The sequence below is a fragment of the Psammomys obesus genome, unplaced genomic scaffold, assembly GCF_907164565.1.
Source record: "Psammomys obesus unplaced genomic scaffold, mPsaObe1.curated_primary_1811, whole genome shotgun sequence".
Classification (NCBI taxonomy): Eukaryota; Metazoa; Chordata; class Mammalia; order Rodentia; family Muridae; genus Psammomys; species Psammomys obesus.
In genome coordinates, this window is record NW_026596134.1 from 8,243,426 (window position 1) to 8,266,182 (window position 22,757).

Here is a 22,757-nt window from a genome sequence, read left to right on the forward strand (position 1 = left end):
CACCTGCTGAGGGGACAGCCACAGCTTGGGGGCTCCAATGCTGGGTGTGTCTATGCAGTCTGATCCCCTGGTGACAGGAAGGCAACCTTGTGGTCACTAGAGAGTGGTGTCCATCCACCCTCCAGTCCACCCCCACCCCACCCCCATTGCTGAGGTTAGGAAGTCAGGTTACAGCAGCACGTAGGGGTGGAATCAAGCTTCACAAGTGTAAATGGTTGAGGCTACACAGCACTGTGCTCCCCAGAAACCCCAGGCTGCCTCTTGGCCAGGAGCACCTACCTCCAGCAGGGAGGGGCTAGGCCTAGAGTCCAGGCATCCTGGGCCCAGGGGAGATGGAGAGTCAGCAATGAGATGCATGGTGCCACCGTCAGGGCAGTAACCTGGAAGCAGAAGCTGAGGCAGAGGCCACAGAGGAGCACTGCTCACGATGGATTGATTGCCCAGCCTGCTTTCTTACATAACCCAGGACAACCTGCCCAGGTGTACCACCACTCACACTGTGTTGGGCCCTTCCACATTAACCATCAGAAAGACTGCCCACAAACTGGCCTACAGGCCAATCCAATGGAAGCAGTTTCTCGGCTGAGGTTCCCTCTTCCCAGACAACCCTAGCGTGTGTAAAGTTGAGAAAAATATAACACAAGTATGTAGCATTACATTTACGAGAAATGAACTCTAGGGCTGGAGAGATAGTTCAGTGGTTAAGAGTGTATGCTGCTCTTGCAGAACACCTGAATTCAATTCCCAGAGCCCACATAGGATGGCTCACAACCATCTGTAACTCCTACTCCAAAGGAATCCAAACCTCTGGCTTCTGAGAGTGCCTGTTCTCTCTCCCTCCCTACCTCCCTCTCTCTCCCTCTCCCCCTTTCTCTCTCTTGTTCTCTCTCTTAAAAATAAAATAAAATTTTAAGCAGAAACTCATATATTAAAAATCAGTTTCCAAAAAGAAACTGTGCCAAGGAAATTCCATTGAGAATGAATGCTTTTTTAAATAAGTTAACCTCAGAATGTTTGATACACAGATGAAAAGGAAAAGAAGGTTTAGGAGACGAGGAGGTAGAGAAAGAGGAAGTAAGGAGGAAAGAGAATGAAAAAGGAAAGGAAGAGAAGAAGATAAGAAGAGAGGGAAGGAAGGGAGAGAGAGAAAAAAAGAGCTTAAATCTCACCTCACATCCTATTCAAAAATAACTCACAACGAATCCATATAACCATAAAAATTAAAGTTATCAAAGTTTAAAAATAAGCCACAGGAAAAACTTAAATGACCTAAGCTTAGGTCAAGCAATTCTTATAAAACACAAAAATAAGAACAATAAAGGAGAACCCATGAAAAAGAGAACTTCACCAAAAATTAGATCTCAGGGGATATTACCAAGCAATTGAAAGGACAAACCATAGGCTTCTCACCAACTGATATTTAATCTTATTCTACCCAGCAACCATCATCATAGATATTTACCAAATCAGTCTAAAACTATTCTGCATAGACAGACACACACACACACAAAAACTGCAGTGGAAAGTCTATTGGTTTCATTCAAAGTCACCAAAAATTGGAAGCAGCCACCATGTCCCTCAGGAATGTGGATAAGCATTCAAATGAAGAGAGATTACTAAACAAAATCGAGATAAAGCAAGGAGAAGAAAATGACTTGTGAAATCCTAAGAGAATGCAGCGGCCTTACATGTAGATGCAATGATAAAGAAACTCAACTGAGAATCTCCAAGTTGTGGGCTTCCAACCAAATGATATTCTGGAAAGCGGGAGCCTGGAGTAGCAGTAGGATCAGTAGTTAGAGGTGTTTGGGGCAAGAGGAAATGATAAAGAAATGTAGCTCAAGGGGCGATAAGACATTTTATATGATGCGTAACAGTAGATACATGACAGTACACATTTATCAAAACCCACTAAACTAATTTATGGAGCCAAATACAAACCTCAAAAGTGTGAGACTCAGAAAAAAAAAATCATTTAGCAACTGTGGAATCTCAGGGTAGAAAGCGACATGGAACAAGACCACCTGTGTTACAAATGTGTGACCTCACTTCACTGACAGGATGAGGGAAGAGGAGTACTGCTCTGCTGGGGGTACAAGGTCAAAGGTCGAGTTACTGAGGCATTCCCCACGGGGGTGCAGGTTGACGAGGTAGGCACATCTGTACGAACATGCACCAAGTGAAGTCAATGAAGTGAGCTGGTGAAAGGCTGGGTGGGATGGGAGGGGACTGGAAATCAAGGTGAATGTAAACTGAGCTGTGGAGACCTACTTGTACCTCAACAGGTAAAGGTACTTGGTGACAAACCTGAAAACTTGAGTTTGTTCGCTGGGACCCATATGATGGAAAAGGAGAACTAACTCCCGCAACTTGTCCTCTGACCTCCAGAGGTCAAACGCACATGCGCACACACATGATGTAATCAAAATTTAAATAATCTATGGCCTAGAGCTGGAGATGGAAGTGTAAACAGGAGGTTAGTTTAATACATTTGTAGACTGCACATGCGTGGCTGCTCGAAGGTGCATGTGCATAGATTTGCTGGCACACACACACCTCCTGCGCAGTTGGCTGAGACTCTGGAAGCCGGGGCGCAAGGCAGAAATGGCCATGAGCATTACTGACACCTTGTTTCTCAGGTCATCTGCAGTACAGAAGCTGGAGCTTCTTGAAGAAATAATGGATTCTGGGTACAAAGCAGAAAAACACAAGATGACTGTGCAGAGGTGCCTGCTGATGCCAGGAAGCAGAGAAGTACATTTTAAGCTCGGCAGTGCTGGGGAAGGCAACGAATTGCAAGGTAATGAGCCACCACAGTATTCCACTGTAGCCATGATGGCAGAGTAAAGTAGATGCTTTTGTCTAGTCTTCACAGAAGGAGGAACCTGGGGCTAACAGTGTCCTCCTCAGATCTTTGAACTTGAACTTGAATATTTGTGTAGGGAGGGCATTCCATAGAGCTGGAGGGAAGGAGGTCCCCCTTGCAAAGTCGGGGACCTGAGAAATGAGCATGTACTGATATATGCCTTGGGAGGATTAAGGATAGAGGAGTGTCCTTCCCTGGGAACTGAAGGAAAACTCATGTCCAGAACTGAGGCGATAAGCACAGAGTTTTTACCATTGCTGACTTTGGGTACCCAATGGCATTCCCCAAATAAAGACATTCAAGGAAAAAAAGCTTTGGGTTGGGGTTTATTCCTAGAGCTAACCATTCATGGCCTGTGTCTTGTTGGGTAACACACTTGAACTCCTCATTGCTGTTCACAAATGTGTGGGTTCTCACAGTGCCTTCTAGGGTTGGGGGGGCAGTTAAATGTGGTGCATACCTAAAGCTCCAGGTATGCAGGAGGTGCTCAAGCAATGGAGCAGCCACCCTGAAACAGCGTTGAGATTAGCAGGTGAGGTTAAGTAAACTGGCTCAAAGGCTTGTTTGTTCAGTAAATAAGTGTAGGCGGTGATCAGCAGTGTGTGGGTGAACACGTGTGGAGAACAGAAGCAATACTCAGTCGCTAGCGGGTGTTTATCTCATTGGACACGCTGAGAACTGGCTATGGCTTCCCATCAGTGCCCAGAGAAGGCACGGTAGAGCAGAAAGAGTACTTTCTGGTGTGAGAACACACACACACACACATACACACACACACACACAAGATCCTAGCTCTCGTATTGCCTCCAGTGTATTGTGGTCCTTGGTGAGGTCCAGGTTCTTCCAACCTATACTTCCTCATCTCCACAGTGAGAGCTCTAGCCTCTGTGAATGGCAGGCACTGGTCTGTGTGCCAGTCCTCCTGCTCTCATGCCCATGGCAGACATTACCAATCATCACGGCTCTATTTCTTCTCTGTTCAGGCAGTTACAGAATCCCAACCACAATAATAATCCTCCAGGATGCACTTAGAACTCAAGATGGCGGCCAAGATGGAGGCAGCTTACTGAGTTGTCCTAGTGGTTTCTAATGCACCTCCCAGGTGTTGGCTGTCTGGGTCTATTTGTCTTTGTTAGAAATTGATTTCATTGAGCATCTCCCAAGGTCTTTCTGTTTCTTTCTGTTTCTTTCTCTCTTTGTCTGTCTCTCTCTACGTATATATAGAGAGATAATAGATAAGTAGGTAGATAGATAGATAGATAGATAGATAGATAGATAGATAGATAGATGTATAGATATCTTTGTGTGTATGTGTGTGTGTGTTTGTGTGTGTGTGTGTGTGTGTGTGTGTGTGTGTGTGTGTGTGTAGTGGGGGAAAGGAGGGAAGAAGGAAAAGGAGCTTCTGTCTCACTGTGTAGCCTTAGCTGGCCTTGAAGTTACAGAGATCTGCTTGCTTCTGTGTCTTGAATGCTGGGATTTAAGGACATGTGCCACCATTCCTGGATCTTATCATTTCATTTTAATTACAAGAAAAACAGAGAATTAGTTAAGGAGGGTATCCTGATGTCAACTTTTGGCCGCACATGGCCCAGCATATGTGTGTGTGCGCACATGTGTAACACAGACACACACACCACACACACATACACACACACACACACACACACACACACACACACACAATGTTTTAAAAACTAAAAGTTATGATTTGGATGGGGCTAGTGACTGCAGTTTGAGCTTTTCGTATTGAGGTGACGGGACTTCTAAACAGATGAGGCCTGAGGGGAAATTCTTAGTTAATTTTGTTTTTCTTTTTTTTTTCAGAGAGGTTAGTGTAGGTCTTGTGGGGCCTCATTTTGTCCCCAGATGCTTTCTGGGTGCTTGTCTTACCTGTGGTCTTTTTCATCCGTGAGTGCTCTGACTGCAATGCTATCCACCCTGAAGTTCTCACCAGGGCCAAGATGATGACAGCAAAATGCCCTAGAGCAGTATGTCTCAACCTGTTAGTCATGACTCATTTGGCAAACCTCTATCTCCAAAAATATTTACATAACAATTCGTAACAGTAGCAAAATTACAGTTATGAGATAGCAATAAAATAATTTTATGGTTGGAGTCACCACAACATGAGGAACTGTATTAAAGAGTGGCAGCATTAGGAAGGCTGGGAACCAGTGGCCTAGAACCTCTACAACTGTCATGTGAATGACCCTTTTTTATTTTTAAGCTGTTTGTATTTCATTACAGTAGTGGAAAGCAAATATAGCAAGTGTCAGCAAATTCAGGCAGACTGTGCAAGACCATGAAGCTAGATCACGACAGCGCTCCGGGCAGAACTCAAACATTTTTTTCCAGTTTTTCTCAAGAAAGGTGATGGCCCCTGCAGAATCTTCCTCCATTACCTAGGTTTCTGGAACTTTCTCAAGCCACTGCTAACTTGTGAATCCATGAGACACATCTGGCCCAGCAGCAGGCAATCACATGACCACTCTACCCCAACTCAACAACCCATTTTAGACTCTGAACCTAGATATGGTACATAAAGTTCCACTGGTCCAAATATGAAATGCCACGACCTCTGCCTCAGTATGAGACATAGGAAGAGACAGCTGAACAAAGACTGGATGGTAGAGTTCAGTGGGAGAGGCATGAGCAGAAGTGGCCTGGGAAATTCATCTGACATCTCTGCCAGTTTCCCAAATGCTTAGTGGAGGCAGCACTCATTGGAATCCATGGTCAGTAAAGTTCCAGTAGGTCAACACTACCCCATGCTCTCTCAATGTATTACCTAGTCTAACTTCCATGACATTCCAGAGAGACTCTGAAAACTGGAGTGACCCTAGGACCAAAGCAAGAGGTCTGGATTTGAATCCAAGCTCTTACTCTTATTACTTTACCCTGGATGACAATACATCTACCCCACAGGGTTCTTGAAAGAATAAGTCAGTCAACACACATCCGACAGCAGAACTGTGAGCTTCTGAGAGTGTCCAGGCATTGCACCCAACTCAGTAAGCTCCATTTTGCTCGATGAGTAAAAATGAACTCGGGGTAGGAAGGGAGAAGGAAGACAAAGCAAGTAACTCAATGGCTACAGACCCCTCATTTGGAAAGCTGTGGAAACTATAGAAAAATAAATGGCTCACCCATGAGAATGAGGGCTGATAGGAGCTTAAGGGATCCTTGGTTCGGGATCTGCCGGAAGGCTGAGACCAATGGTAAGGATAGGTGACCCCTGTGGCTATGGCCGACATGAAAGAAGATAGGTGGGTCTCATGGCCAAAAAGGCAGAGCCTAGTGTCAGTTTCTCTATACTCAGCTCAGGATTTAAGAGAAGCATTGGAAGCCCTCTGAAGACTACCCAGCCTACCTATGTCACCCACACACTGGCCAAGGACACTGGTTGACATCTATATTCGCCAGCACAGCCCATGACTCCTTGAGTAAATAGCCAGGTTGGTGAAGGCCAGCCAAATGACTTCTGAAAAGTCTTATCACTGTAATATTTGGCTTGACACGATCTTTCCCATGCCAGGCAACATAAGATTCCAAAGAGCACTGCTGTTGTTTGACTTTCCTGTGAAGACATGAAGGACACTTTGACAGACCCAAAAAAGGCTTCCACATAAGTCTCACTTAGTGAACCAGTGACTTACTGGGCTTATTCACAGGAGCACGGATAACTTAAAAGCACCCACATCAACAAAGAGCCCACCCTAGCGTGAGTCAGGTAAAAAGAATCCCTAGAGCTCCTGGCATGGCTTGTAGGCCACTCAGCCTATGAAAAATCCTCCTCTCCCCAGTAATGGTTACTGCTTATATAACCCTGTGAACCTGTAACTTACCAGAGTTTCCTGAGCCTTGTGAATTCTCTTTTTACTTGAGTCTTAATGAGATTCTCTCCAAGTGGCTAGCCTTGACATCAACCACAGGGTCCTGGGTTTAGGTCCTGGGTTTACAGGTAAGGTGAATACAAGAGTTTCAGGTTCACTGAGGCATCCACATACATTTTTAAGGAAGGCCAAGGAGTTAGACTGCATGCTGTGGGGATCAAATTCCCCCAAGAGAGCCTCTGAGATGGGCATAATGTTTTAAACTGCTGGTGTGATACTTGGGCATCAGCAGATACTCCGGGACATTGAAGACGCCATGAATGGAGAATATCTGCCAAGGGAAACCACAGGAAATGAGTGAAGCCAGCCAGGAGATAGGTTATATGGACTATAAACTGCAAGGCTGCAGAAGCAGAGTTGCTCAGGCTTGTTGGAGGGCACATCATGGTATCATGGAACCTAGACACCAAACATGAAACCAGGGGTTTAACTCCTGCCATGCTGTGTTTTGTTTTTCGTTTAGTTAGTTAGTTAGTTAGTTAGTTAGTTATTCACTTTACATCCTGATCTTAGCCCCTTCCCTCCTCTCCTCCCAGTCCCACCCTTCCTCCTTTTCCAACTTTCCGCTTTCCCCTACTCCTCAAAAAAGCACCCCCAACCCACCCCAGCACATCAAGTTGCAATAGGACTGAGCACATCCTCTTCTCCTGTGGCCTGGTGAGGCAGTCCATCCAGGAAGAAGTGATCAAAAGCAACAGAGTCCATGTTAGAGACAGCACCTGCTCTCCTTACTAGCAAAACCACATGAAGACTGAGCTGCCCATTGGGTAGATCTGTGTAGGGGGCCTAAGTCTAGTCCATGCATGGCCTTTGGTTGGTTAGTCTCTGCAGCCTCCACCCCTGGGCCCAAGTTAGTTGGCTCTGTTGGTCTTCTTATGGAGCTCCTGTCCCCTCCAGTTCCTTTTATCCTTCCCCTAACTTTTTCCATAAGATTCCCTACACTTCACACAGTGTTTGCCTGAGAGTCTCAGCATCTGTTTCTATCACTGATGGGTAGAGCCTCTCAGAGGTGAGCTATGCTAGGCTCCAGTCTTCCCTTTAATCATCCTTCCTTGTGTCTTGGAATGGGATCATCTGCCATGTACCATTGAATTTTTGAAATACTAAACATCTCTTATACTTTTTTGGAGCCACAGCCAAGATCCTCCAAGTCTCGGTGGAGAACTTATACATAGACTTTTGAGCAATGCTGGAACTAGTAAGGCTATCCCAACTCCTCAGCATAAACCCAGTGTGTTTTGTGCTATGCAATGGACATGTTATGGCTTCCAGCTGACAAAGAGTAGACCTGCACTGTTTCACCTTCATTGTCAACTTGACTAGGAGATCTAGGCATCACCCTGGTGTGTCTGTGTGTATGTTTTCAGAGGGTATTCACTGAGGGAGGGTGGCCCACCTTGAATATGAGTGACCATGACACATGGGTCAGACAGAACAAACCCAGCAGAGCCCCAATCTCCTACCCTGCCTCCTGGCAGCCGCCATGTGAGCTAAGGTCTTCTATCAGAGTCTGCTGCTATGGCGGACTGAGTGATCTAAACCCAGGAGGCCGGGTTAATTCTTTCTCCTTTAAGATAATTACGTCATACATTTGATCACAGTGATGCTGAAAGCTGAGGCTATATCTCAAGGAAACAGAGAAAAGCAACAGATTAACACTCAGAGACTTTTAAAGATGATTTCTTATGAAAGTCAATTGTAGGGTTTTTTTTTTTAAGTTTTTCACATGAATACAATGCATTCGGTCACTCTACTCCTCTCTACTGCCTCCACTCCACTTTAAAAAAAAATAAAATTGCAGCCATTCCTGATGTGATCTGATAGACTAAGATCAGAAGGAAGGAGAGGAGGACCTCCCCTATCAGTGGACGTGGGGAGGAGCATGCATGCAGAAAAGGGAGGTAGGGTGAGATTGGGAGGGGAGTAGGGAGGGGCTTATGGGGGATACAAAATGAATAAAGTGTAATTAATAATAATAATAATAAAGAGGAAAAAATAAAATTAAAAGCTGAGTCTTTTAAAGGTTAGTTGGACATATCTCTCTAATATGACTTAAAAAAGCGCTTGGAGATAGTTCAGTCAGTTAAGTATTTGCCTTGCAAGCTTGAGGACCTGAATTTGATCCTCCAGAACCCACATTAAATGAAGGAGAAGGAGAAGAAGGAGGAGGAGGAGGAGAAGGAGGAGGAGGAGGAGGAGGAGAAGTCTGGGCATGATGGCATTTTCTTGCAATTGTAGGGCTGAGGAAGTGGAAATAGGCTGATCTCTAGGGCCTGCTGACCAGCCAGTCTACTTGGAGAATTGCAAGCCAGTGAGAAATCCTTCCTCAAAAATTTATGGATGAAGCCTGGGGAACATTACCTGAAGCTGTATTTGGCCTCCACATGCATATTCAGACTTGTGTATGTGCAAAACACACATACACACAAACAGAGGTGGGGGGAATTATCAAGGAGAGGTGAGGAAACCATTCCATTGGACCTGAGATGGTCACGTGCGTGCAAGTCATTCTGGCTCGCTATTCTTGTTGTTTTCAGCAGACACCTCCTGTTTTGCTTGGTTACGTTTCCTGTTTTGCTTGGCTATGTTTACTTGGAAAGTCCCTTGTGGTTTGCCTATATAAGTGATTTACTCTGTAATAAAGATGGCATCTTGATCAGAGCACTGTCTTGGTGTCACTTCTTTGTGTTCTCTGTCTCTTTTAATTCCCAGACCCTTGTGCAGGCGGTTACAGGCGACTACAGAGAGGAAGAGAGAGAAATATATATAATAAATATGGAGCACTGATATTTTAAAAACCATCTTAAAACACTAATGAAGGGCTTTGTGAACAACTTAAGGGTTTGTGGGTTTGGGGGGGGCTTTTTTGTTGTTTGTTTGTTTGTTTGTTTGTTTTTTCAGACAGGGTTTCTCTATGTAGTCCTAGCTACCTTGGAACTCACTATGTAGACCAGGCTAGCCTGGAACTTATAGAAATCCACCTGACTCTGCCTTTCTAGTGCTGGGATTGAAGAGTACACCACTATACCCAGATAACTGTGTATAACATTTAGTCCAAATCTAGATGAGATAAATCTTTGGTTATGAAGTCCAAAATTGGCTAGTGAAATAAAACCTTTAAAAGAACAATAATTATTAATAAAATTTGAATACCTAAAACTTCCAGGAATGACCTCTAACCTTCCTTTTTTGCCTACAGGAGCAGATTGCCTCATCCTTGGATGAAAGTAATGCTGCTGTCAACCAAGTACAGGGATTCAAGGTTCGGGGGGGGAGGGGATGTTCACAGAGGCACATCCCCTTGGACACATCCCTGTGGTCAGTCCAGGGAGAGACAAAGAGTCCTGTCCACAGTCCTCTGAGAGAGTGAAAGAAACACCTAGGCAAAACAAAATATATATATTATTTTTCCCCTTAGCTGTTAGTTAGTGAGAGCTGCATCACCTGGGGCTTTAGAAGACTCCTTCTTCCCACTGTAACTGAATGAAAATGGAAGAACTACAGAAAGAGACAGGGAGGAAAAGAAAGATGTAGCGACTGACTGGAGATCCCTGAAGGCTTTTCCACTCTTTGGAAGTTCGATTCATGAAACAAAACAAAACCAACAGAAATGGTCTTCCTTTTTGCTCTGTGATACTTTGATGTGTGCCTCCTGCACCAACAACAAAAAGATATCTGGGGAATAAATGCCTGGGTAGCAGGAAAAGCCCTAGACTTCAGGATGGAAGTGACCTCAGTGCAGTTCGCTTCATCTCCAGCACCGCTTAGTTTCCTTATTTAAAAAAAGATGCTACTGAAGGATGTAGCTCAGCGGTGGGGCCCTGGACCAGCATGCATAAGGTCTCAGGTTTAAAACCTGGTAACTACAGAAAAATCAAACTTGAATCCTGCTATGAAGGGGAAATAAAATAGACATTGGAAGTGGAGGGAGGGAGGGAGCTGAATGAGAGAGGGGGCAGAAAGGGGAATGGGTGGAGATCAGGTGTAGGGAGAGTAGGGATGGGGTGAGAGGGCTGGGAAAAAGAAGGGAAGTTGGTATTGGGGCATCTCTGGGACAAGCTGGGTATCTGGGATGGGGGAGGCTACTGAGAATATATGGGGGTGCCCCTAGCTCAGACTTCTAGCAGCTGGGGATACTGAGACTGAAGTGGCCACATTCTGTAGCCATTCAGGACTTCCAGTGGAGGGAGGGGCACACCAAGCCACTCACAAAACCCTCAACCTAAAATTTGTCCTTCCTACAAGATGTACAGGGATAAAAGGTAGAGCAGAGATTGGGAGAACAGCATGGTCAATCAATGACTGGCCCAACTTGAGACCCATCCCAGAGGAGAGACCAAACCCCTGACACTATTAATGATACTCTTCTGTCCTTGCAGACAGGAACCTAGCATAACTGTCATCGGAGAGGCTTTATCCAGCAGATGATGGAAACAGATGCAGAGACCCACAGCCAAACATTATACAGAACTCAGGGATTCTTGTGGGAGAATTGAAGGAGTTTGAGGGGTCAAGGTCACCACAAGAAGACCTACATAGCCAACTAATCTAGGTCCATGGGGGCTCATAGACACTGAACTACCAACCAAAGAACATGCATGGACCAGTCCTAGGCCCCCTCTACATATGAAGTTGATGGGCTGCTTGGTTCTCAAGTGGGTCCCATAACAACTGGAGTGTTAGATTTGGACTCTGTTGCCTCCCTCTGGATCCCTCTTCCCTAACAGGGATGCCTTGTCTTGCCTCGGTGCCAGGGTGGGTTGGAACCTGGGGTAGGAGGAAAGGGGTATGAAGAAAGCAGGTGGGAGGGTGGGACCTGGAGGAGAGGAGGGAGTAGGTTGTGGTTGGGATGTAAAATAAGCAAATAAATAAGTTAATGAAAAACAAAAACAAAACTAGATCATGAAGAAGGGAGATGGTAGCAGTCTGTTTAATGAATCACTGGGAGGCCTGAGATACCCCACAGAAAGCACTTGGTTGGACACACTTCATGCATGAAGGTTGGTTTCTCGCTCCCCCGCCCCTTGCCCAATTCTTTCCCTCCTGGTGCCAAGTACCTGGCTCTTCAGAGAGTCCATGCCATGGTGCATAGTAATGGCACCAGTGAGTCTCTCGCCAGCTGGCAGAGGGCAACCACAAACAGTGATGCAACTCCAGCCACAGTTTGATATTAAAAATAAAATTTCAGAGGAAAGCACCAGAAAGTCGCTTTACAGAATTGTTGTGTTTACCCTCTCTTCCTATACAGCCTCCCATTGGTGGATGTTTAGGGCGTGGGGACCACCAAATGGTGAAGGCCATTGCCACCCACCCCCTCTCCTCTAACCATTAACCAGCAGAAACGCTGGCAAACAAGATTTAGTGGGCAGTCTCCCCGAAGCCTTACTGTACATGTGCTAGGATCCTGCACAGTAAAAGCAGCACCAGCAGGACCAGCCTGAGCCCACCTGCAGAGGTGAGTCATCCCATGGGAGCACACTGCGCCTCCTGCTTCCCACTTCTGCATCTTCTCCAGAATACAGCCACGCCCACAGCTTGGTTATTTGAGTGTTTTTTTTTTTTTGTTTTGTTTTGTTTTGTTTTTTTTAAACAGCTGAACATAGGGGCTTCCAGCTGTGGCATGAGCCAACCATGTGGGAGACTTCCTGGATCTCCGATTCTGTGGGTCACCCCCTGGGGGTTGATCTCCCCTGGGCTCCAGCCTTGGGGGACCCTGTTACTGAGAGCTGTGGCTATAGTTTATTGCCAGCTGTGGCCTCATGGAGCAGCATTAGCATCCAAGAATGGGAGGGAATCTCAGAGCTGAAATGAGTAAGTGCCAGGCAACACCACAGGGTGGGGTTAGGGTGCGCAGCTGGTACAAGCAGGGACACTCTAAAGGGTGCCTTGCACCCCTCTGTCATAGCTCCTCACTTGGTACCCTGGAGTGGGGATGTTGCAGCCAGGAGAAGGACCTGCAGTAATTGTCTGCAGTATACCAAGAACTATGATGCCTAAATCCCCTCCTGATCCACATCACTTTAGAACTGAGTGGCGGCAAGGAGGATATTAGTCAGAATAAACACATGGCCCCTTAGTCTTTTTTGCAGGCTGGCCTTAAAGAGCCACCTTGAGTTTCAGTAGAGATAGGCAGCGTGGCTCTTAGGGTGTGCATCTAGTCCCGCTTTGAAGTTCTGCCTCATCCAGCTCAGTCTTCCTGTCTCTGCAATGAGTTGCAGGATAACTCCTGAAGTGAGGCTTGTGAGGCAGGGGGTCTGAATCTCCACCCTGCAGATTTGACACAGAAAGAGTGAGGCATAGTGTCGCACCCAAAAACAGCAGGAAGAAGGAGGCCCGTCCTGCTGTTGACTGGGATCCTTCCTTCCTCCAAAGGGGATTCATAGACAGGTATAGCCCGGCACAGAAACCAAGATGCCTCTCTGTAGAAGATGAGGACAGAGACGGAGAAAAGGGAAAAAAGAAAGGCTTCCTGGAGGCAGAGACCAAACACCAACATCTCAAAGGCCAAGAGGAAATGAGCTAGGCGAGAAAAGTAAGGGAAGGGCTGACAGAGTGGAGGGGCAGGTCAGGGTAGGGCCATCTTTATCTCCAGGTCTCGGGCCAGGACAGAGTTCAGCAAACACTGGGGGCATTGGAAGGGGCACACTGTAGTGACCTGCCCTGCCTTCCCTGCCATGCCCTGGCCTGCCCTAACCCCTAAACTGGCCTGCAACAAGGTAGCAATCTGGTGTGTGCCAGGAGGGACCTGTGACTCCCAGAGAGCTGCAGAGAGATGGCAAGCAGTCCAACTTAAAACTGAAGGGCTGGGTCGTGAGCACCCCCAGTTCACATCAGTGAGGGTGACCTCTTGAGGGCACCGAGGATCCTCTGAAAACTCAACTTCTGCACAGTGGTGTCCTATACGCGTCCCAGCCACAGATGCTATCTTTCTGGATTGGGTAACCTCCCAAAATACTGACTTTAGGTTGGATCCATGATTTGTTTTTTGTTGTTGTTTGAGAACTTCACACATGGATATGTGTTCTGATCAAATCCACTCCCCACTGGCTCCCCTCCAAATTCTCCCGTACTTTCTACCATATCCTTCCCAACTTCATGTGTGATTTTTTTTTTTTTTTTTAATACTGAGTCCAGATAGTGCTGCTGGCGTGTGCACGATGTAGAGAAATCCTGAAAGCTTCTTTCAGGAGCGACATTCCTGGAGAGATCTGATCCTCCCTCTCCTAGATGCTATCAATGGAAAACCTACAACAGTTGTTCTGCTAAAGAAACATAGCCATTTTCATGATTTCCTTGTTTTTAATTGCTGAGTAGCATTCCATTATGTAAATGTACCACAATTTCTGTGTTCATTCCTCAGTTGAGGGACATCGGGCTGTTTTCAGATTCTGGTTATGATGATTAAAGCTGCTACAAACGTGGTTGAGCAAATGTCCTTGTTGTATACTTGAGCATATTTTGGATATATGCCTAGGCGTGGATATATATATATATATATATATGTGTGTATATATATATATATATATATATATATATATATATATATATATCTCCACTCCTAGTATATATACACACACACACATGCCTAGGAGTGGATCTTGAGGTAGCACTATTCCTAGTTGTCTGAGAAAGCACCAGATTGATTTCCAAAGTGGTTGTACAAGTTTACATTCCCATCAGCAATGGAGGAAGGTTCCCCTTTCGCCACATCCTGTCCAGCATGTATTGTCACTTGAGTTTTTTATTTTAGCCATCCTGATCGGTGTAAGGTGAAATCTCAAGGTCATTTTGATTTTCATTTTTCTGATGACTAAGGACGTTGAGCATTTCTTTAAGTGTTTTTCTGCGATTCGATATTCCTCTGTTGAGAATTCTCACGAAAATTACAGGTAAATGGTAGGAACTAGAAAAGATCATCCTGAGGTATCCCAGAAGCAGAAAGACACACCTAGTATATACTCACTTATAAGTGGATATTAGACACATAATATAGGATAAACACACTACAATCTGTACACCTAAAGAAGCTAAGCAAGAAGGAGGACCCTGGGTAAGATGATCAATCCTCATTCAGAAAGACAAATGGAATGGACATCAGAAGAGGGAAAAAACAGGGAATAAAACAGAAGCCTACCACAGAGGGCCTCTGAAAGACTCTATCCTGCAGGGTATCAAAGCAGATGCTGAGACTCATAGCCAACTTTGAACAGAGTGCAGGGAATCTTATGAAAGAATGGGGAGGTAGAAAGACCTGGAGTGGACAGGAGTTCCACAAGGAGAGCAACAGAACCAAAAATATCTGGGCACAGTGATCTTTTCTGAAACTGATACTCAACCAAGGACCATTCATGGAGATAACCTAGCCTGCACAGAAGTAGCCCATGGCAGATCAGTCTCCAAGTGGGTTCCCTAGTAATAGGAACAGAGACTCTCTCTGACATGAACTCGGTGGTTGACTCTTTGATCACCTCCCCGTGGGTCGGGGAAGCCTTACCAGGCCACAGAGGAAGACAATGCAGCCAGTCCTGATGAGACCTGATAGGCTAGGGTCAAAGAGAAGAGGAGGAGGACCTCCCCATTAGTGGACTTGGGGAGGGGCATGGGGCTACAGCTGAGATACATAAAAAGAAACATAATAACAAACTGCCTCCTAGAATCTTATGTTTTGCCCATAGATTAGTGAGACTCTCAAGCCCTTTTTTGCAGTAGACAGTGGTTGTCAGAGGCTGTCAACAACACAATATCAAGACTTTTAAAAAATCACACGGAATAGAAAAAGGTGGATTTGCAAAGTAAAATTCCAGTGACACTCAGCTTGACACTCTGCCCTTTAGCTGGTATTTTTATCATTCCATCAGCTCCTACTTGATGTCCGCTGACTTTTCCTGCTGGTCTGGAATCCAAAGGAAGCCCATTTTATAGAGTTTAGTACCAAGAACTGTGTGTGGCTTAGCATGCCCTCAGTTTTGAAAGAGAGCTTGGCCAGATATAGATCCTCAGTTGAACATCTTTGGTTGTTCATTTTTGTTTTGTTTTTTCTTGCATACTGTGTATCAGCTGCGTGGGTACTTAATCTGTCTAAGGTTTTGGCCGCCGACAGTCTTGAGTTAATAAAGTCTATTTTAAGGAGTTTTTGATGAAACTTACATGAGAATATAGGCAAAATGCTTGGGGATGTGCTAGGCACTTAGCAACTGCACTGGTAAAACACATCTTCAGATGAAGACCCTGAAGTCCAGGGCTCTGGGGTAATTGCCTGGGTCAACAGCCAATGTGAAGGAAAGAATGGACACAAAGTGGGGTCTTGGTCTGCCTCCCACAGCACCATGTGCCCCTGACTCTGTGACTGCCATGCAGTCTAACAAGCACTCTTGATTTTGCAGGGCCTAGTCAATTAGAACAATGCCAGTCGTCCTGTACACCTGTCTCCTCTGGCTCTCCATCAGTGGCCTCAGTACTGCCAAAAACCACAACTCCTTCACTGATGAGAGTTCAAGGAGCCCTCACCGAGGCCTGGCTCCCATCAATACTGACTTTGCCTTCAACTTATATAATCGCCTAGTGAACTTGAATCCCAACAAGAATATCTTAGTCTCCCCCGTGAGCATCTCCATGGCCTTGGCCATGCTGTCCCTTGGACCTGGGGACCAAACAGGGACCAGGCTTCTCCAGGGCCTGGGCTTCAACTTTACAGAGGCATCTGAAGCTGAAATCCATCAGGACTTCCAGCACCTCAGTCGCCTTCTCAGTCAGTCTGACATGAGCTCGAGTATGAGCTTGGGCAACATCATGTTTTTCGACCAGAACCTGAAGCTGGAAGACTCCTTCTTAGCAGCCATCAAACACTATTATGGGTCAGAGGCCTTTGCCATCGATTTCAAGAACTGGACTCAAGCCAGCCAGCAGATCAACACGTATGTCGAGAGGAAGACACAGGGAAAAATTATGCAAGTGTTCTCAGACCCGAGTGATCTGGCCCCCTTCATGCTGCTCAACTACATCTTCTTCAAAGGTACTGCTTCCCTCTCCTTCCCATCCTAATGAAGCTCAGCCCTATCACAGATCTCTCTAGAGCCTACAAAGCCATCCGACAAGCAATGGCATAGAGCTCACTGCCATCTCTGAACCCTTACAAATGCCAGTCATTACCAGGTTGGAGCTAAGATAACCACCGTGGTGTTCTTGAACACTTCCTAAAAGATTTGTTAAAATTATAGATTCTAGAACTCATGGCAAACCTCCTGAAACAAAACATCTTCAAGGAGAGCCCAGAATGTGTCACTGTGTGCTCCTCCACCATCATAATGTCACTTGTATCATCAGTGGGGTTTGGAGACACCACATCCCTGAGAATCAAATCTGTGCTTCTTGTAGAACACAGATTCTCGGGTGGAAGGGATGCTCCCACCTTCCCAGGGACATCCGGCAACTTTAGGAGCAATTTTTACATCAGAGCTAGGGGTGAGGTGGATGAGCCATCAGTATCCAATAAGTAGAGGCCAAGAAGGCTGCTGGACATGAGACTCACAATGCTGCTACTCACGATGTACACTCACACGAATACACACAACACACAGAACACACATACTCACACATACAAACATACATAGACAGAGAACACACGCAAACACACAAGCATATACACAAGCACACATAAGCCACCTGGTGCCATCATCCTTAAACATGTCAAGGTTGAAAGCCTTGGTCTAGAACCCCCTACTTTTTCTGTCTCCTTTAGCCTCATGTCTCAGCACTTTTTCTTCTCTAAGATCTCAGCATACAGCATGTATACACACATATACGCAGCAGGCACAAATACACAAACACACACGTTGCACACATACACACAAAACCACAAACAGCACACACACAAACATACACAGCACACACACATACAAAAACATAACACACAAACATACACAAATGTACAAACACATACACGTATGCAAATATACAAATACACAGACACATACAAACAGCTGACTATAGCAAATTCCTCTCCTGCCCTTGAGCTGTGTGAACCTCCTGACAGTGTTGAGACAGGTCACTTGAATTGGTGGCAGTCTGCATTTGTTGTCTGATGGCTGTGGAAGTCTGAAAACAATTGGTCACACTGCTTGGGCCTAGCTCCTGAAGGAAGCGGCTGAGGGGGATGGTTACTGCAATCAGAGGAGCTTTGACTCAGTCTAAGGAGCAACATTCCGTCTGTCAAAACTGAGCAGTGCCACAGCGAGTAGACAGGCTGGATGGTGACCCCCATCAGCTGAGGGTGAAGGAGAACTGTGAGCCTGAAAGCCCTGTACCCTGACCCTATGCGCAGAAAGGCTCGTGGTCTGGAATGCCCTCACTTCAAGTAGCAGGGAGGTACGAGCCCTCCTCCAGGAACTGGCCAGACTGTCAAGAGATGGTTCATTTCCTCAAAGCCAGCTTCCTCCCTCTTCTCACCAGAGACCAGGATGAGTTGATGCTCTGCTGCCTCAGAAGAGGGTGTCCAAGATTCACTCTAATTCCCCGTCTATAAACCCAATGATCGATATCCACCTCATCTCTTCCTGTCTCCCACATCTTTCCAGGCATGTGGGAATTTCCCTTCAGCCCAGAAAATACCAGAGAGGAGGACTTCTATGTGAACGAGACCACCACTGTGAAGGTGCCCATGATGGTCCAATCAGGCCTTATGAGTTACCTTCATGATTCGGTGATCCCCTGCCAGCTGGTACTGATGGACTTTGTGGGAAATGGAACTATCTTCTTCATCCTTCCAGACCAGGATCAGATGGAGACTGTCACTGCTGCACTTAGTCGAGATACAATTAAGAGGTGGGACATGCTTCTGACCAAAAGGTAAGCCCTCTGGCTGGCCTGTAGCTCTCTGTAAAGCCTATGTTTCTGGAAAATGAGGCAGGTAGACTTCCTTCTCTCCAAAAAGCACCATCCCCCCACCCCCACCCCAAGGCCTTATTTTTCCCCATAGGCTGTGAGGTTCTTTAACCTGGAAGTTAGACTTATTATGCCTCTATCACAGAGCTAACCTGGGACATACCACAAGCCCAGTTCCCCTTTCTTGTGTATTTCATAGCCGTAGCCATCTTGTACATTATGATTTTATATCACTTTCTTACAGGGAGTTCACCAAACACTAAAGCTCCCCACTTTTCTATTTTTTTAAGCTGGCCTCACTGTAGATCCTTGGGGTCTCTGTAAAGTACAATGCAAATGACCTTTACATCATGGGAAACTGGCCGTATTGAAAAGAATCATAGAGAAACAATATCCTGCAAATCCATGTCTAGCATCTGAGCCTCTCGGTGGCCACACTCAGGCTCCAACAGCTTTGGAATATTAGCAAAAGGGTCAGGACTTGGTTATTGGGGCACAGAGTCATCTGTATAGCTGGGCCAGGACTAGTGCTCCTGGCCAGGAATTGTCTCCACTACTTTTTGCTTTAGAGACCATAAGGACTGATCAGTGATCCAGCTATATCACATACATAATCAGTTTAAAGGAATCATCCAGGAAAAAAAAATGAATTTAGGTAATTCAAAGACCCAGAGAAAAAGCTTTCCATATGAGAAAGAGATAGCTTCTGCCCTTTACCCTGCCCTTCATCCCTAGAGAGTGAGTCAAGCTGGTGGTACAATTACCGATGGGATCACACAAAGAAAGGAGCGTCTGTCTGGGAAAGGATGGGCTGCTAAATCTGCTGCCAGGCATAGCCTTGGACCCTCTAACTTCTGCTTCGCCCTGAGCAGGCAGGTGAACTTACACATCCCCAAATTCTCCATGTCTGACACCCATGACCTTAAAGAAGTGCTTGCAGAAGTGGGCATTGTAGACTTGTTCACCGGCCAATCAAATTTCTCAGGCCACACCCAGCATGACTCCAAGGCATCAAAGGTAAGTGTCTTGGGAGCCCTGTCCCCAAAATCTACGCTAAAAAAAATTCTTAACAGTAAGTAAGGCAGCCCATTTGTGAATGGTCCCATAGGTCCCAAGCTGAAAACCCTGGGTCTCAGCCCCTTTAACCACAGTTCGGTCAACAAAGACTCAGCAAGAAAATAACCCCACAGAAAGCTTATGAAAAGGGACACAGCCCAGGCAGCTAGCCATCCCATGAAGCCTTGCAGAGAAGGGACCCTGGAAAACATGGTCATCATGGCAAAAGTTAGAAAAGCCCTGGCAAAAAGAAATGGAGGATGCAGGGAAGGTCTTCTTAACACCACACAGAGGTTTCTACTCAGTTCCATGCCTTAGCCTTCAACTTGGTGTTCTCAACTCATAACTTCATTCGGAACGTTGTGATTGATTACCTACTATGTGCTCAAGCCTGTGCTAGGATATGAATGTTTCCATTACCCAGATGTGGACACTGTAAGGCACAAAGTTTCACGAAAGCCTCACGTGGTGACACGTGAGTTCAATAAATGTGCTGTGTGGATAGAGAAAGTCATTAAGGAGGCTTGGCCGCACAAAGCCAATTACCATTAATTAATCCATTTACCATTAATTAATTAATTAAATTTTGAGAAATCAGAAACGGGAAATTTTTCAGTACAGTTGACTAGAAGGGCTGAAGGAGTGACCGTTCTCAGCCTTAAAGGACACCAACCTCTGACTGGAGCTTCAAGTTCTTATAGGGGAGGTAGGCATTCTCCCAACTGCTCAGAGGGAGCCTTAGTTCAGGAAGGGCAAAGAGCTCCACACTGGGCATGGAGTTAGCAAAAACAATGACAGCAGCAAAAACAGTTGAATATTTAACCTTGGCTCTGTCAACTAAAAATCTCAAATCCTCAAGACCCACCCCCTGCAGAGGGCCTAACCAGCTCAGCCTCTGCCTGGCTGCAGGAGCTATCGAAAGGACACTCAGAGCCCTTCGGACTTGCTGTGAAATGGGGCTGGAGACACACACACAAGGGGAACAGGATTACACTGACTGTCACCTGTTGTTTTGTTACCATGGTGGGATCCGACCTAGGCTTTCTAAACCAGCTGCCAACCACTTAGCTGTTTCCAGAATCCCATCTACATTTAATCATTAAAGGAAGCATACCAACAGCCACCGACTTGCATTTCTGCCTCAGCCGGGGCTCTCCTAGGCTGAACCAAGCACTCTCTATAGCTTCAGCTCTGCTGTTTCCAGAACAGAGTAGACAGCGTGAGATCTCTGGAAGCCTGGGGTCTGGTAAGAAGAGCCCAAGGTGGACCACGAGATCCAGGTTCTCAGAGCTCTGTATGGTAGGTGCAGCCTGCCACTCCAAGAGAGGAAGTTAGGTGCTGTCTGGAGTCTGGAGCTTAGACACGGAGTAAACGTGCGACATTTGGGGCACCTTGGCCGTTTCACCCTCCACGGAGCAGAGGGTGAGCCGTCCATGCTGAGGAGATGCGGACAGTTCCTCCTCGTGACAAGGGCTTATTTTCTCCCTTTGGCCTGTTTCTCACAGGTGATCCACAAGGCCATGCTGCACCTGGATGAGAATGGTGTAGAGCCTGTTGCCACCAAAAGGGCTTCCCGTTTCGGGAGGTCAGAGGAACTCAACATCAACTTCAACAGGCCCTTTATCATGCTGATCTATGACGATTTTACGTGGAGCAGCATGTTGATGGGCCAAATCATGAAGCCAGCCTAAGAGTGTGTCGGGAGAAGCCATGGTGCCGTTGGACTTTGGGGGCACAGAAACCTTTCACCAATCTTCTCCCCAGTCCACCCAGGTGTTCCTACTTTTAGTTATCTTGTAATGCGTAGCTGTGGTTGCTACTCTGGAGGCAAGTCACTGAAGAGGGAGCACGAAGAAAGAGGTAGCCATTATTAAAGGATGTTTTTGCAACTCTGGAGTGTCTAGGTAGTTGCATCCTGATGAGGGCTCCCCTCTTGATTTATATGTAGGCGGTGCCTTGCCACTGTCCCAACATGGAGGAAAGGGCAGAGATAGTTCTCTAGGGTCTTTCTTAAGGGTACTAATCCTATTCATGGGGGTTCCACCCCTACAAGTTCATCACCTCCCAAGAAACCTCTAACGCGAGGTTTCAAATACATCTGGGACATTCAGTCCATAACAGGTAGGCCTTCCACAAGTGGGGCGGCTGCAGCCAACAAAACCAGCCCCCTCTCTGATGAGAACAGGAACACAGGGACCTCTTGGATCAGTCACAGGTCCAGAGTACAGTCTGTACAGGGAGGCATGTGGCTTCAGAGGGAGTCTGGCCTGAGACAGAGCCCAGCCAGGATCACAGAGCGGTCCCAAGAGGAAACTAGAATGCTCTAGGAGGGTGGGGGAGAGGGGCTGCCGACTTGTGCACACACAGTGGAAGGCCTGTGAGCATGAGTGGCACAAAGTTATCAGAGAAGGAAGCAGCCGAAGTGCAGGATGTTCTACCACTTGTTGGTTCTCCATTCTTACACACACTGATGCGAAGCCTCAGGGCTTGGTCAGTCAGCTATGCTGAGGCAGTTGCTCCCCTCCTACCCAGAGTGCTCCCATGTCGGCCATGAGCAGGACAGTTTCTCTTCCACTGTGGCTGTGGGTTTGGTTTTGTTTTCTTTTTTTTTTTTTTCAAAGAACAATCAAACCAAGTTCATAAATTTCCTTAAATACACTGTGTGTGTGTGTGTTGCATGTGTAATATAGTTTCAGGATATACATTCTTTTATTAATGGAAATTTAGCAAGAATCAAAAGCACAGCCTGAGATCAATTGAGGGGGTAAATACTCTCCTAAGCCTTGTGCTGTTTGGGAGTCAATGGAAAGGTGTAATTGGCACTATAGATACTATAGGAAAGGTGTAATTCTTATCATCCTTGATCCAGTTGCACATGAATCAAAGACTTAAGACAAACATTGAAATCATCAAATCATGAAATATATATTTTTAAGACAATCTCAAAAGGGGGAAGTATATTTAAAATCCAGAATCACTAAAGAAAAGCCTATTTCACCGAAGTACATAAACAAAGTTACCTGGGTTTAAGAGACAAATGAGGGAGGGACAAAAACATGAAA

The 22,757-nt window shown here is 46.0% G+C and overlaps 1 protein-coding gene and 1 pseudogene across 1 annotated transcript; both read left to right on the forward strand.

Annotated features, from left to right (window-relative positions):
* LOC129666069 (plasma serine protease inhibitor-like) overlaps nucleotides 1-2,183 on the forward strand; it is a 21,232-nt pseudogene extending 19,049 nt beyond the window's left edge.
* A 9,930-nt stretch (nucleotides 2,184-12,113) lies between these two features.
* On the forward strand, nucleotides 12,114-22,353 carry LOC129665872 (corticosteroid-binding globulin-like). The gene is made up of 5 exons (XM_055592763.1): nucleotides 12,114-12,214; nucleotides 16,143-16,771; nucleotides 18,333-18,603; nucleotides 19,512-19,656; nucleotides 21,201-22,353. The coding sequence occupies exons 2-5, from the start codon at nucleotides 16,162-16,164 to the stop codon at nucleotides 21,384-21,386; spliced, it is 1,212 nt and encodes a 403-aa protein (XP_055448738.1). The 5' UTR covers nucleotides 12,114-12,214; nucleotides 16,143-16,161; the 3' UTR covers nucleotides 21,387-22,353.
* The last annotated feature ends 404 nt before the right edge of the window (nucleotides 22,354-22,757 follow it).